Genomic DNA, 12,946 nt, shown 5'->3' on the forward strand with positions numbered 1-12,946 from the left:
AAATCCAGCCTCAGACACTATCTGTGTAACCTCTGGCAAGTCACCTACCCCCATCTGCCTCAGTTTCCTCATCTGCAAAATGAGCTGGAAAAAGAAATGGTAAGCCACTCCAGTATCTTTGCCAAGAAAACCACAAATGGAAGAACATGACTGAACAACTATAATTAACAGTGAAGGAACAGTCCGCTTCTTCTGGGAGTTGACCCCTGAGCAATGACACCACTAGCTTGGTGCCTGTATTACCTACCCACCTTCTTAGCAGGTCTGGGGGCAGAGCCCGCTTGTTCTTGGAATGTCCATGAAATTCTATAACAACTGCTTCTAGACACAAGGAGGGAGGATCATATTAGGAAGGCATGGTGTCTGACAAAGTAGCTGTACGGGAGAAGGAAGTTTAGGCTATCAAAGAAAAGGCTAAAATTGGGCAGTTTGGGGTAGTATCAAAAAGCATGTAATTTGTAAGGTCTAGATTCAAGTCCTGACTTTGCTACTTAGTAGCTGCTCATGTGACTTTCAGAAGGTCATTTTCTTCCTCTAGACCTCTTTTCTTATCCGTAAAAGAAAAGGATTGGATGGAGAACAGCTTAGCGCAATGGAAAAAAGGCTGGATCTGGGAGTTGAGATCAGTCTTTGAAATCTCTACGTTGCCACATACCAGGGTGACCTGAGGTAAGACAGTTAACTTCCCTGGAGCTCAGTGTCCTTATCTGTAAAATGAGGAGGTTGAACCAGATGACCGCTCAGGTGTCTTCAGGAGGCCATGTGGTGCAGTTTGTAGAAGTGTGAAGGACCTTCAGCTCTCTATCAGGGTTCCTTCCAGCATTTACTGTAGGTGACCTCTACTGTCCCTTCCAGCCCCAAACCATAGCCCCTGCTCTCGCAGCATCCCACTTGTCCCACACCCCCAGAGGTGGAGGGGGATGCCTTTGAGTGGTCAGGTGAGCTCTCTCAGCCCCTCTGGGAAGGCGGGGACACAGGTCTGACCAGGTCACTTCCCCAAGCTTAGGGAAGCGTCGAGAGAAAGGATGCCCGCGGCACGCAGGCTTTTACAAAGCTTTACACAAACATAAATGAAGTGCAGCTCCCCACTCAGCTCCCGCTGACTGGGGGAGGGATGGATCATCGGATTGGGGGGGACATCTTCCTGACCTAGAGACACGATGAGGTTTAGTCCCCAAGTCTGACAGTCGTCCCTCCAGTCGTAGGTCACGGCTCCCCTCTTTTTCAGTCCAATGCCACACCCCTACTGGGGCAGACCCCCAGACTACAAGCCCCAGAATGCAGCGCGGGCGGTAATCTCTTGGGGACGACGTGGCAGCGCGCGCTTTGCGCAGGCGCGCACGTAGAGTTGGGGGCCCGGGCCGGGGGGGGGTGGGGGGGGAAGTGCTTGCTTGTCAGTCGGTCTGTCGGTCTGTCCTGGGAGTGGCGGACGGAGAGGCTATACTATGGCGACCACGGCAGCGGGAGGAGGTCGCTGGGAGGTGGTGAGGAAGAACCGGCGGCCTGGGGGCGGCGGCGGCGGAGGAGGCGGCGGGAGCCGCCGAGCACTCGGTGAAGCCAACCGGCCCCGGAGCATCGAGCTGGTCCGTGAGTACCCATCCCGGGCCCTCGGGCCTGGCCGCGGCGTTCGGGGCGCCGAACCGAGCCCTCCGCTGCCCGGCCGCGGGGAGCCGGGGTCCCCCGCCGGGGTGGATGCAGACAGAGCCCCCAGAAGGGGCCGTAGGACGCTCCGGGGTGTAATGTCAACTTCTCGAGAGCAGGAACAGTTTCCCGTTTATCCTTACTACTCCAGCGCCCAGCGCTGTGCCCGGCGCATGGGAGGCGCGAATTACAATGCTTTTAGGGCTGCATTGGAAGAGGGAGCAGGCGGGCATCGAGAGCAGGAGATGCCCCCCGCCCCGACCCAGGCACAAACACACGTACATACCCATACGTTGTAGTATTCCTGCCTCCCCGCCCCCACCGCGGCTGCGGCCCGACAGCTGCCCCTCCCCCACTCCCCGGCGGGGCCCAGGGACCCGCAGGTTGCGTCTGCTAGCCGGGACTTTGGGGAGCACGGCCGCCCCCGGCCCCAGCCTGGGAGGTTGCTCTGGGCTTCTGTACCCACTTGCGCCTCTCTCCTTCTCTGTCTCCACCGCCCCCTCCCCAAACCTCGACCCGCAGCTGCCATCCAGCCCTCGGGCTCCCTTTTTGAGCTGGGCTTCCAGAAGATGAAGAAAAAGCACAACAAGGAGCAAGTGCCCCCACCTGCTCCCGCCGAGCACAAGAAAACAACCAAAAAACCCAAAAAGGCCGCCGCTCCCCCCGACCAGGGCACCAGGCAGGGCCGCTTTCGCAGCCTGGAGGAAGCGATGAAGGCTGTGAGTGTGACGGGCCTTGGGGGGCCTGGCTTGTGGAAGGAGGGGACGGGTCACATTCAGAGGGAACATGAAACACATGGGGCCTCGGGGGAGGGAGGGAGGTATGTGACTGGGGAAAATGAAAGATAAGACGAGACCGAACTCAGAATAGACTCATGTGCCTCATAGCACTCAGGCACTATCAGAGACAGAGGTATAACGCCAGCCAGGACCACACTAATGGTGTGAAGAGTCTTAATAGCTTAGTGGAAGAAGGAAGAAAAAGCCACAAGAGCCCAGAAACCAAGTAAAGAAGGGAGTGAGAAACTGGGATTAGAGAACCTGATTTTCTGAAAATTATTAAGTTTCATGGTCATAGTGATCATCATGCCATTAAAGTGAGCACATGAAACAAGCTCCTGCCATTTAGACCTATGAAGGATGTGAGTGATAAGAGTGGCCTCCTTGAGTGAAAAAATTAAAAGAAGTGGTTTTCCTAGGAATCACTTTTCTAAGGGTCCCTTAAGTTAGTATGATTCTACCAGTTTCTGACAGTGAGGGTCTTTGAACCTGTACCCCTCTTTTTAAAAATACTGCAAATTCAGCCATCCCTCCCCTGTCTATTTTCTCTTTCTCTGCTATTTTCTTCTCCACTACTTTTGAACATCCCTGTTTCCTTTGTCCTTAAAAAATTTCACTAAATCCTACCATCTTATTTATTGAACTATATATCTCCACCCGTTCTTAGCTAAACTCCTGGGAAGAAATGTCTCCACTTCTCTCAGACCTCCACCCTTTGTAATATGGCTTCAGCCTAATCACTCAACTGAAACTGCTCTTTGAAGTTATCAGTGATCTCTCAGTTGCCAAATGTTATAGTCTCTTCTCAGTCCTCATCCTTCTGGATCTTCTACTTTTGGCACCATTGACCACCCCACCCTCTCCATCTTGATATTCTTTCCTTTCTGGCTGTCTGTAACACTACAGTCTCCTGGTTCTCCTTCTACCTGTCTAACTACTCCTCAATCTCCTCTGCAAATTCATCATCTGTATCATACCTCTTAACTGTGGTATACTCCAAGGCCCTCATGGGCCCTCTTCTGAGTACTCTCTATCCCAGTGAACTCTTCAGTTTCCATGGATTTAATTATTATCTGTATGCAGTTGATTCAGATCTATATATTCATCTCCTTTCTTTCCTTCGAACTTGACTCCTACATTACTAATTGACTCTTGGACATTTCATACTACAGATCTAAAACAGAACCTTCCTTTCCTTCCCACCAAAAAAAAAAAAAACCGCCCTCACTCCTCTTGCAAACTTCCTATTTCTGTTGAAGGCATCAGTATTTTTCTAGTCTCCCAGGTTTCTGATCTTGGTATTAACCTCAGTTCCTCATTCTACCTCACTCCATATATTTCAGTCAGTTACCAGATTTTGATATTTCTACCTCTACAGTATCTCTCATATTCAACCCCTTCTCTTTACTTACACAGTTCCCACTATAGTTCATTCCTTCATCACTTCTTGCCCATTTTATTTTTTTTGGTTTTTTTAATATATTCATTTTATTTATTTTTAATGCTCTACAATCACTACCACAAAACTTAGATTTTTTTCCCCCTACTTACCCCCCATCACCCCCCTCCCTCCCCAAGACAGCATACAATTCTATATAGGATCTACAGATATGTTCCTATTGAATACATTTTCATATACTCGTGCTGTGTAAAAGAACTAAAATAAATGAGAGAAGTCATATAACAAACCAAAACATAATACATACACACACACAAAAGAAATGATCTGCTTACATTCTGCGATTGAATTCCATAGTTCTTTCTCTGAATGTGGTAGGCATTTTGCCTTAGAAGACCATTGCGAATTTTTTTTTAATGTCCTTGCATTGCTATGAATATCCAAGTCTACCAGAAAAAACTCTTGAACACTGTGGTCGTTGCTGTGCACAAAGTTCTCCTGCTTCTGCTCCTTTCGCTCAGCATCAGATCATTTAAGTCCTTCCAGGCCTCCCTGAAGTCTTCTTGTTCATCATTTCTTATGGCGCAATAGTACTCCATTTCATTCATATACCATAACTTATTCAGCCATTTACCAATTGATGGGCATCCCCTTGATTTCCAGTTTTTGGCCACCACAAAGAGAGTTGCTATAAATATTTTTGTACATGTCCCATTTTTACGATCTCTTGGGGATACAGTCCTAGAAACGATGTTGCTGGGTCAAAGGGTATGCACATTTTTGTAGCCTCCTTAGTCTCCCTGCTTCAAGTCTCTTTCCAAACCCGTTCATCCTTCACCCTGCTGTTGAAGTGAGTTTCCTTAAGCACAGATCTGAACATGTCAGTCCCCAGCTCAAATTACAGTAGCATCCTATTGCCTCTGGAACCAAATATAAATCTGTCTTTGGCTTTTAAAGTTCTTCACAACCTGGTTCCAGCCTATCTTTCTGGCCTTGCGTATAATACTCGCCTTCCTGCCTTCTAATGTCCACCAAACTAGCTTTCTCTCTGCCTCACCTTCCCTTATCCCCATGCATTTGCTTTAACTGTTCTTCATGTCTAGAATGCACTCCATACTCATTTCTTTCTCATAGAATTCCTTTCTTCAAAACTCAGATCAAGTGCCTTCTGCATAAAGACTTTTACAAGTCCTTCAATTGCTAGCATACTCCTTCCCATGCTACCTTGTATTTAACTATTTTGTATTAACTACTTTGTATCTATCTGTATTTATTCTCCTTAAACTTATCCCAAATATACTTTATGCACTTTTCTACCCCCATCCATCCCCCTTTAGAATGAAAGTTTTTTGCCAATAGGAGTTATTTCATTCTTTTATATTATGTCCCCATCTCCTAGGGACAGTACCTGGCATTTGTAGGTTTTCTAATAAATGCTTCTTGAATGATTCATTCAAAGCTATCCTTTTTCATACCTCCTAAAGTTATAAATTAGCAAAGAGATAGCATGCCTCATAATTCATATTCTTAATAATGACCAGATCCTTGTTCTCTGTGGACCTAGTCTCAGGCTATCTTTTCCTGTTCATCTTTTCATGCCTGACTAACCCTGAGGTTCTTCTGTCTCTGGCAGCTAGATGTGGTAGCACTGCAAAAGGAAATGGAGAAGAGCCAGAGTATGTTCCCTGGGAACCCCTCTGTATGGGTGAAGGACCTGGCTGGATATCTCAACTACAAGCTGCAAGCACCTCAGAGTGAACCTACATTAAGCCAGCACACCCATGGTTAGTCTATCATCTTAAGCATACTTAACCTAGAAAATTCTAAAAAAGCAGTATCAAGGCTAATTGACTTATAGCAGAGCCAAAATGTGTACCTAACCCCTGATTACTGGTCCTGTGAGGCTTCCAAGCTATTTTCTACCATAACTATGAGAGTTTATGGTGTATTTGGCTCAGGAAGGCCTTATCTATATGAATGAATATATAGGGAGGGAAATAAGAGTCCTAGAACTACCATGAGCCCCTAGGCCTAGACATAGGTTCTGATTGGTTCCAGATTACCCCTACTGCCTGGTGGGCAGAGAACTTCGTGGAATCATTCGAGGACTGTTGGGGAAAGCAGTTGGTGTCCTGGAACTTTTCTTTGACCATTGTCTTTACACCATGCTGCAGGAACTGGATAAGACTCCAGGTAAGAAGGACCAGAAATATTGGTTACCATGTTTTGTCCTGGAAGGATATGGGCATACACACTTTTTCCTTCACTCTAGGAATGCCTGGAAACTTCAAGGGAGGGTTCTTTTCTGGGCAAAGAAATTTGTAAATTTAGGAAATTATTTTGGACAGAAGTGGATAGGTGGGTGAAATGTGTCAAGAAATGATAGGGCAGACTTTAGGATCAGCAGCAAAATAAAAAGATTCACTGGGGAAATCTCTTCATTGGTGTGGGGCTACATACTTTTATAGGTGAGTCACTCCATGGCTACCGCATCTGTATCCAAGCAGTTCTGCAAGACAAGCCCAAGATTGCCACCATGAACTTAGGCAAGGTGAGCTAGAGGTGGTGGGACATAGAGTGACTGGTTTGAAAAGGGGATGGGGTAGGGGAACCATGCCATTTTCATGTCTTCGGGACAATGTGGGGGATGGTAACAGAAAGCAGCTACCATAATTTTAAACTGAGCTAATACTATTTGGAAGCTATTTGAAAGACCCTGAAAGGTTTAGTTTTGGTTTCCAATTTCCTGCCCTTGTTTATCTTGTTCTATGTCAGTTTATTTCTACTCTGCACTTTTCTCACCTGTCAGGCACTCTTTATACTTCACCTTTGACTTAAACACTTAATTATCATTATTCCCTTCCCCCCACTGATAACCTGCCTCCTCTACTGGTCTCCCCAGTACCTCGAACTACTGAGATCCCATCAGAATCGACCAGCAAAGTGTCTGACCATCATGTGGGCACTGGGGCAGGCAGGCTTTGTCAACCTAACAGAGGGACTTAAAGGTAACAAGACTGAGTGCATCTGATCTCCCCTCTACGGTATGGTGCCATGTGCCTTCCAGGTATATCCCTGAACCCAAAACAACGTTATCTGGAACCCTTAATAGAAATAAGTATTTACATAAAGAACTGATCCATTCACCAAAAGTGAATTGGAAGGAGCCTCAAAAAGTCATTTGTCTCAGGGCTGTCTTAGCTATTTCACCTGGGTTTGTGTCATTTGCAAATCTGATAAACATGCCTTTGTCCAAGTCATTGGTGAAAATGTTCATTACAGGTCCATAGAATCATACATGTCCATATTGGAAAAGCTTGTAGAAATTATCTCATTGAATCCCTTTCTTTTACAAGTGGGGAAACTTCCCCATAAAGACTAGGTGACTTAATCAAAGTATCTCTACTAGTTAATAACAGAACTAGAATGAAGGAGATTGGATCCCTAATTGTCCAGCAATTGTTCTTTCGCTAGGTGGCATAATCAGTAGTGTACTAGACTTAGAACCAGGAAACCCTGAGTGGAAATCTTGCCTCAAACTGGCTGTACCGGCAAGTCACTGAACCTCTCTCAGCTTCAGTTTTCTGATCTGTAGAATGTGAAGATATTAGCACCTACCTCACAGGGTTGTTGTGAGGATCAAATGAGATAACCTGTAAAGCGCTTTGCAAATGTTAAAAGTGCTTTAAAAAGGTTGGCTGTCATTACCATACCACATTGCATTCACCCCTCACTCTCTCTAGTGTGGCTGGGGATCATGTTGCCTGTGCTGGGAATCAAGTCTCTATCTCCCTTCTCCATTGCTTATTTGGACCGACTACTTCTGTGAGTGATTGCAGGGGTTCAGGGAGGGAGCTAAGGAAGGTTTGGGAATGTTCATAGAGTGACTGAGTCAGCAGAACATGATGTTAAGGTTCTAGTCCCATCAGAGGCATGGGGAAAATCAGAACAGCCCATTCACCTCGATCCTTGCAATGGAGGGATGAGGAAGGAAAGGACCAATGTGGGGTGGGAGCAGGAGAGAGGGGGATATTAACATCCTTTGTCATGGACCGTGCACTTAAGTCTTCAGGGAGTCACACCTGGGGTGGAAGTTTGCAGCATACATGTTCTCCCCACCATTTCTAGGATGCATCCCAACCTCACCAAAGGCTTTGGCATGATCGGCCCTAAGGACTTCTTCCCACTTCTGGACTTTGCCTACATGCCCAACAACTCACTGGCACCCAGGTATGGCAGTTATATGTGTACGACAATAGCAAGTGAGCAGGGCAGTGAGAGAGAACCAGAGAGTCACAGGATTGAGAGACGCCTCACCCTCAGCCCCCAACCCTTATACTCTCAGTCAGTGTCTTAGCAGATGCTAAGAGTGAGCCCTTGGGAGTCATGTTAACCAAAAAGATTAGCTTTGAGGAACACAGGAGGTATACCTTGTGTATGGCTCCACCTTTCTGTATCCACAGCCTACAGGAACAGCTTTGTCAGCTCTACCCCAGACTGAAAGTGCTGGCATTTGGTGCAAAGCCGGAAACTACTCTGCATACCTACTTCCCCTCCTTCTTGTCCAGAGCCACCCCAAGCTGTCCCCCTGAAATGAAGAAAGAGGTAAGAAAGAAATAAGAAGGCCAAGACATCTTTCCCCTTCCCTTGAGGCAGGTAACTGAGAATTGTGGAGATGAATGCTTCCTATCTCATGCCAAAAAATCTGTTTTTAAGGAGTCCCAGCATCCCTTTGATAGCTTGTTCATTGGCACTCTCCCTTTTGCCTGTGGTTGTAACAGAGCCCCCACCTCCCTGCCCATCTGCCATGGTAGATGTGATTCCTGACCTCCCTCTCCCTTATTCTTATTCTTCAGTGACTGGTTGTACTTAAGCTTGGGTTCTGACTAGAACTATAGCTTCATCATTGTAGCTCTTTGAGGCTTCCTGGTATCTAAAGATAATCCTAAGAGCCCATCTCCAGGAGGATAACTTTGTTGGCTATGATCTGTAGCATCCATTACAAGGTCTGGCCTCACATTGTAGAGGTATTCCCCCTGCCCTGGACACCACTGTCCAGGAATATTGGCTTGTGAGACTAACATGAGGCAAGCCCTGTGCTTCCAACAATTGTTCTCTTCCTCCACACAGCTCCTGAGAAGCTTGACTGAGTGTCTGGCCTTGGATGCCCTCAGCTTCAATGTTTGGAGACAGCTGTACACCAAGCACCTGTCACAATCCAGGTAGGGTAGAAATAGCAAAGCCAACCCACATAGCCCCAGATGCCTCTGACTCAGGAAGAGTCTGGGTCCCTGCTACCTAGACCTTGATTTAGACCTGTCCACCATCTAGGAGAACAAGGGGAACACAGGTGTATCCCTAGCCATTAGGGCTCCCGACAGCTCCTTTTCAGTCAGAGAGCTATGGAGCTAGGGGATCTTAAACACAATCCACTTCTGGTCCTCTGTCTTTGGGTAGTTAAGATGGGTCTCAGAGCTTCCCTTGTGGACTTCAGGAAGATACGTTGGACCTAGAACTTTTAAGGTAAAGGGCCACATTTGAAAATGACAAGAAAATTTGAGAAGCTGTGTGGTCTCTGTGGTTGGGTGGGATTTTGGGGTCTACAAAAAACAGACTGAAGGGTGACTGCTTTTTCCACAGCTTACTGCTGGGACATATCCTGGAGACTTGGGACCAAACTCCCAAGAAGGTGAGGCACTGAGCTGGAGGGAGCCAGCGCACCTTGGGGGATAGGCAGCTCAGGAGAAGTTCTGGTTCTAAGATGGCGCCTTCGCTGAGCAACTGGCTTCCCTGTAAGAGTGCTGCTGAGCTAGGAGGGCTATTAGCAGGTGGGGAAATCTAAACAGGGGAAACCTAAAAAGAGGGTAACACCATCTGTTCCCAGCCCCTGGCCTTTTGCTTCCCATTAGATGAGAAAGTCTTTGCAAGAAATAATTCAGTCCTTCAAAATCACAAATGAGGAGCTCCTGAAGAAAGGGGGAAGTAACACTCAGGACGTCACAGCCTGCAGTACCATCTGTAAGGTATCCTGGTACAGACATACTGATACATCCCCAACCCATTCACAGGATCCTATTCCCCTTACTCTGATATCCATATACTTCCAACCCAGATACTCTCCCATTCTCCCATTTTAGTCCAGTTCCTGACCCAGATATAGATTCCCAATCTGTGTGTGTGCCACCCTTCCCTGGGAATCGCTAAGCCTTGTTATACTTTCTTATCACTCAATTTAAACAATAGTCCTGCCCCTTCCAAAAGGGTGTGGGTAGAAGCTTGTTCTCAGATTGAGAGAACCATCCACCTCTTGACTAGTATAATCTGTTCTTACTTTTCCTAAGGGTATATTGCAGCAAGCACATGGCCGTCAACTACCATGGACTAAGCTGCTGCTTGTGTTCCTGGTGTTTGCAGCTGGCTTCCTGTTCTATGACTTCCGGTCACATAGCTCCTTCCAGAGTAAGAAGCTGTGGATACCAAAGGGTGGGGCTGGCAAAGGAAGGAGAGGGAAAAGAGACAAGGGAAACAGCTGATTTTTCCTACCTAGCCTTAGACCTTTGATCAAATAAATCTTGGACTCTTTCATAGAAATTCTAAGCAACCACCAGATGGAAGCTATGCTCCTTTACCTGTCTACAGCTGTCTTCCTTCCAGCCTAACCCCATAGACAGGATAGTCTTTTGGACACACTCCCCTAAACAAGCTGAAGCTTGGCTCTCTTTTTCCATTCATTATCCCCAAGCATTAAAGTATCTGTCTATTCTTTCACTGTTCTCATCACCCCCTGGCCAAGTCGGTCACTAACCCTTGCTTCCCTTCCTAGCTTCCCTTTCAGCCCGTGTATTACAGTCATCTGGCTTCCTGCCTGCTGGTGAGGAGGCCTGTGCCAAGCTCTACTACTATGGTCTTCAAGGCTATAGGTGAGTCACATACAAATTAAGGTAGGATTGGGTTTTCATGTAGTATGATATATACAGCCATGAGGTAGAGGGAGACTGCCTTTCTTTTCCTATCCTGCTAACCCAAAGGCACTACCATAAAATGCTAGAAATAGCCAAGGGAAATTCATACTGTTTCTCCTCCTCCTCCTCAGCTGGCTAGAGGAAACGTTGCCTGTCTTTGGATCCCATCTGATGGCAGTGCTCGAACCCAGCCTTCAGCTAGCCTGGACCCAGACCAACACAACAGTCACCTTTGTCTCCACCTATTGTGTGTCCTGTCTTTCTTGGGCCTATGAGAACCTACCTGACATCTTCCAGGGGGTAAGCTAGAGAACTGAGATGAATGGAATCCCTTAGGCAAGTAAACTATTATCCTTTAGAATAGCGTGAGAGCCTTGAACTAATTTCCTCCTCTTTCTGATCCACCTGCAGACCCAGTTCACAGACTCATTGTTACATCTGCTCCTACAGCTAAAGGAGTTGCTACTGCTCTTTTACCAGGACTTTCTGTTGCCTCTGTGGTATATGTTACTTACTGCATTGTTCCAAGTCCAGGAGTATTGTCAAGAGGCCTGCAGGTGAGACCCCTCAACTTCAGGCTTCTGTCCCAATCATTCCTTCCGTGTATTTCTGTCCTAGCAGTGCATGTTATTGTCTGTATATACTTTGGTTTACTTTTCATAGTCCTTTCACTTGACCCTCCCCCATACGTTCTTCTTACAGAGGTGATGTCACCTGGGACTGTATAAAGATACAACTGAGTAAGTTTGCCCACTGGATTTGGCTCTGCCTACAAGACACCACCATTGCCCTTGTGGACTGGGCATTAACCATGATATCCCAGCAGTAGGCCCTGCCTGAGCAGTCACTTGTTTCCATTTCCAACAGGCCAGCAAAGACTGTTGAGGGGCAGGGGAATATGCATGGGAGTATGTGTCTGCATGAATGTCTTCTTTTTTGCTGTTGTTAACTTGGTGCCCCTTGTTTTGGCCTTATCCCATCTCCTCAAAGTGATCTGCCTCTGCCCTAGCACACCGTTTGAAGAGGCATAAGCCTGAAGTATGTCACTTCCAGCAGGCCCTCAACTGCATATATGTGCCCCATAGAACTCTTTCTCTGACCCTGTATCACACAGCTCTGTGTCTCTCCATGCATTCATCTGGGAATTTTGCTTCTCTGGGAATCTCTACCACCCTGTGTCCTTAAGGTACAGCCACAAAGAGACTTAAACTCAGAGTAAGAGTCTCTTCATTGGCTTCTCCAACACAGTCCCATTGTTCCTAATCTCCTGGGTCTCAAGGAAATGACACCTGGAAATCTGGGTGGCAGGAGGAAAGGGCAAGATGAGACCAGTAGACCTCACTACCTATTCTCAGTCACAACTTCAGCCATAATAACAGGCTGCTGACATGAGAGCAAGAGCCACAGGGGCATTAGAAAGCACACACACATCTTAGCACTCCCAACAAGGTCACCAGGTTCTATCCATTGACCCAAGGGTAACACTGGAAACAGACTCCTCTCCAATCCAAAAGCTCACCTTATGCTCTGTCAGGCCCCTCCATCTCAGTTGTATTACCCCCACTACCTCCATCCCTACCCCAGTACAGGAGGGCAGGAGAAAGGCTAAGGCAGGTTAGCAGGGATATGGGTCTTTCCTATGGCTCTACTGCTCCTTTCTCCTCTTGTCCCCATTCGCCCCTCAGGCCTAGGGCTCTGCAAGAGTTCCAGTGATCATGTGTCTGCTGCCCACCTTAGGCCTAGGGACTTCTTTCTCAAACATCCCAATGGAACAGAGGGTTCAAGATATGATTTCTGGGTTCTATGCATACTTACTGAGTAGAATGGAAAAACACATTTGACCTCCCATTTCCCCATTATGTTTTGATAACCCCAAGAACTCTGGGTTGGTTGGAATAAACAGATTTCAATGTACTGCAGCCCTTAATTTCTGCATATTATTTATCCTAAGCAGTCAGCCATTCCCTTTTTTTAGTCTTTCAACCTGCTCTAGGAATTCATGTCTTGGCATTGGCTCATGATGTGTGGGAAGGAAGCAATGGTAATACCTTGCCATCCTGAAAATTCTGCCCTTATGGTTTGGTATCCTGTTGTGCAAGTTTGCTTTGTGGAGGTGGTCCAATCTTGAACAAAGGCACAAAATTTGGTAGTGAGTTTACATAAAG

General features: G+C 46.8%; 1 protein-coding gene across 1 annotated transcript; it reads left to right on the plus strand.

Annotated features, from left to right (window-relative positions):
• Positions 1-1,323: 1,323 nt before the first annotated feature.
• Positions 1,324-12,695, plus strand: TMEM214 (transmembrane protein 214). The gene is made up of 17 exons (XM_072633971.1): positions 1,324-1,587; positions 2,164-2,360; positions 5,453-5,603; positions 5,878-6,012; positions 6,288-6,370; positions 6,722-6,827; positions 7,563-7,644; positions 7,948-8,049; positions 8,283-8,424; positions 8,950-9,041; positions 9,460-9,508; positions 9,729-9,842; positions 10,161-10,278; positions 10,643-10,739; positions 10,913-11,081; positions 11,193-11,338; positions 11,484-12,695. Exons 1-17 carry the CDS (start codon positions 1,446-1,448, stop codon positions 11,608-11,610), a joined length of 2,052 nt encoding a protein of 683 aa, XP_072490072.1. The 5' UTR covers positions 1,324-1,445; the 3' UTR covers positions 11,611-12,695.
• The last annotated feature ends 251 nt before the right edge of the window (positions 12,696-12,946 follow it).

The sequence above is a fragment of the Notamacropus eugenii genome, chromosome 1 (assembly GCF_028372415.1).
Source record: "Notamacropus eugenii isolate mMacEug1 chromosome 1, mMacEug1.pri_v2, whole genome shotgun sequence".
In the NCBI taxonomy this organism is placed as follows: Eukaryota; Metazoa; Chordata; class Mammalia; order Diprotodontia; family Macropodidae; genus Notamacropus; species Notamacropus eugenii.

Excerpts from the sequence above, each read along its gene's own strand:
- TMEM214 (XM_072633971.1), top strand. The coding sequence starts at position 1,446 with ATGGCGACCACGGCAGCGGGAGGAGGTCGCTGGGAGGTGGTGAGGAAG. Across the intron at positions 2,361-5,452 it reads TGGAGGAAGCGATGAAGGCT|CTAGATGTGGTAGCACTGCA; the intron begins GTGAGTGTGACG and ends TGTCTCTGGCAG. Across the intron at positions 11,339-11,483 it reads TATTGTCAAGAGGCCTGCAG|AGGTGATGTCACCTGGGACT; the intron begins GTGAGACCCCTC and ends TTCTTCTTACAG.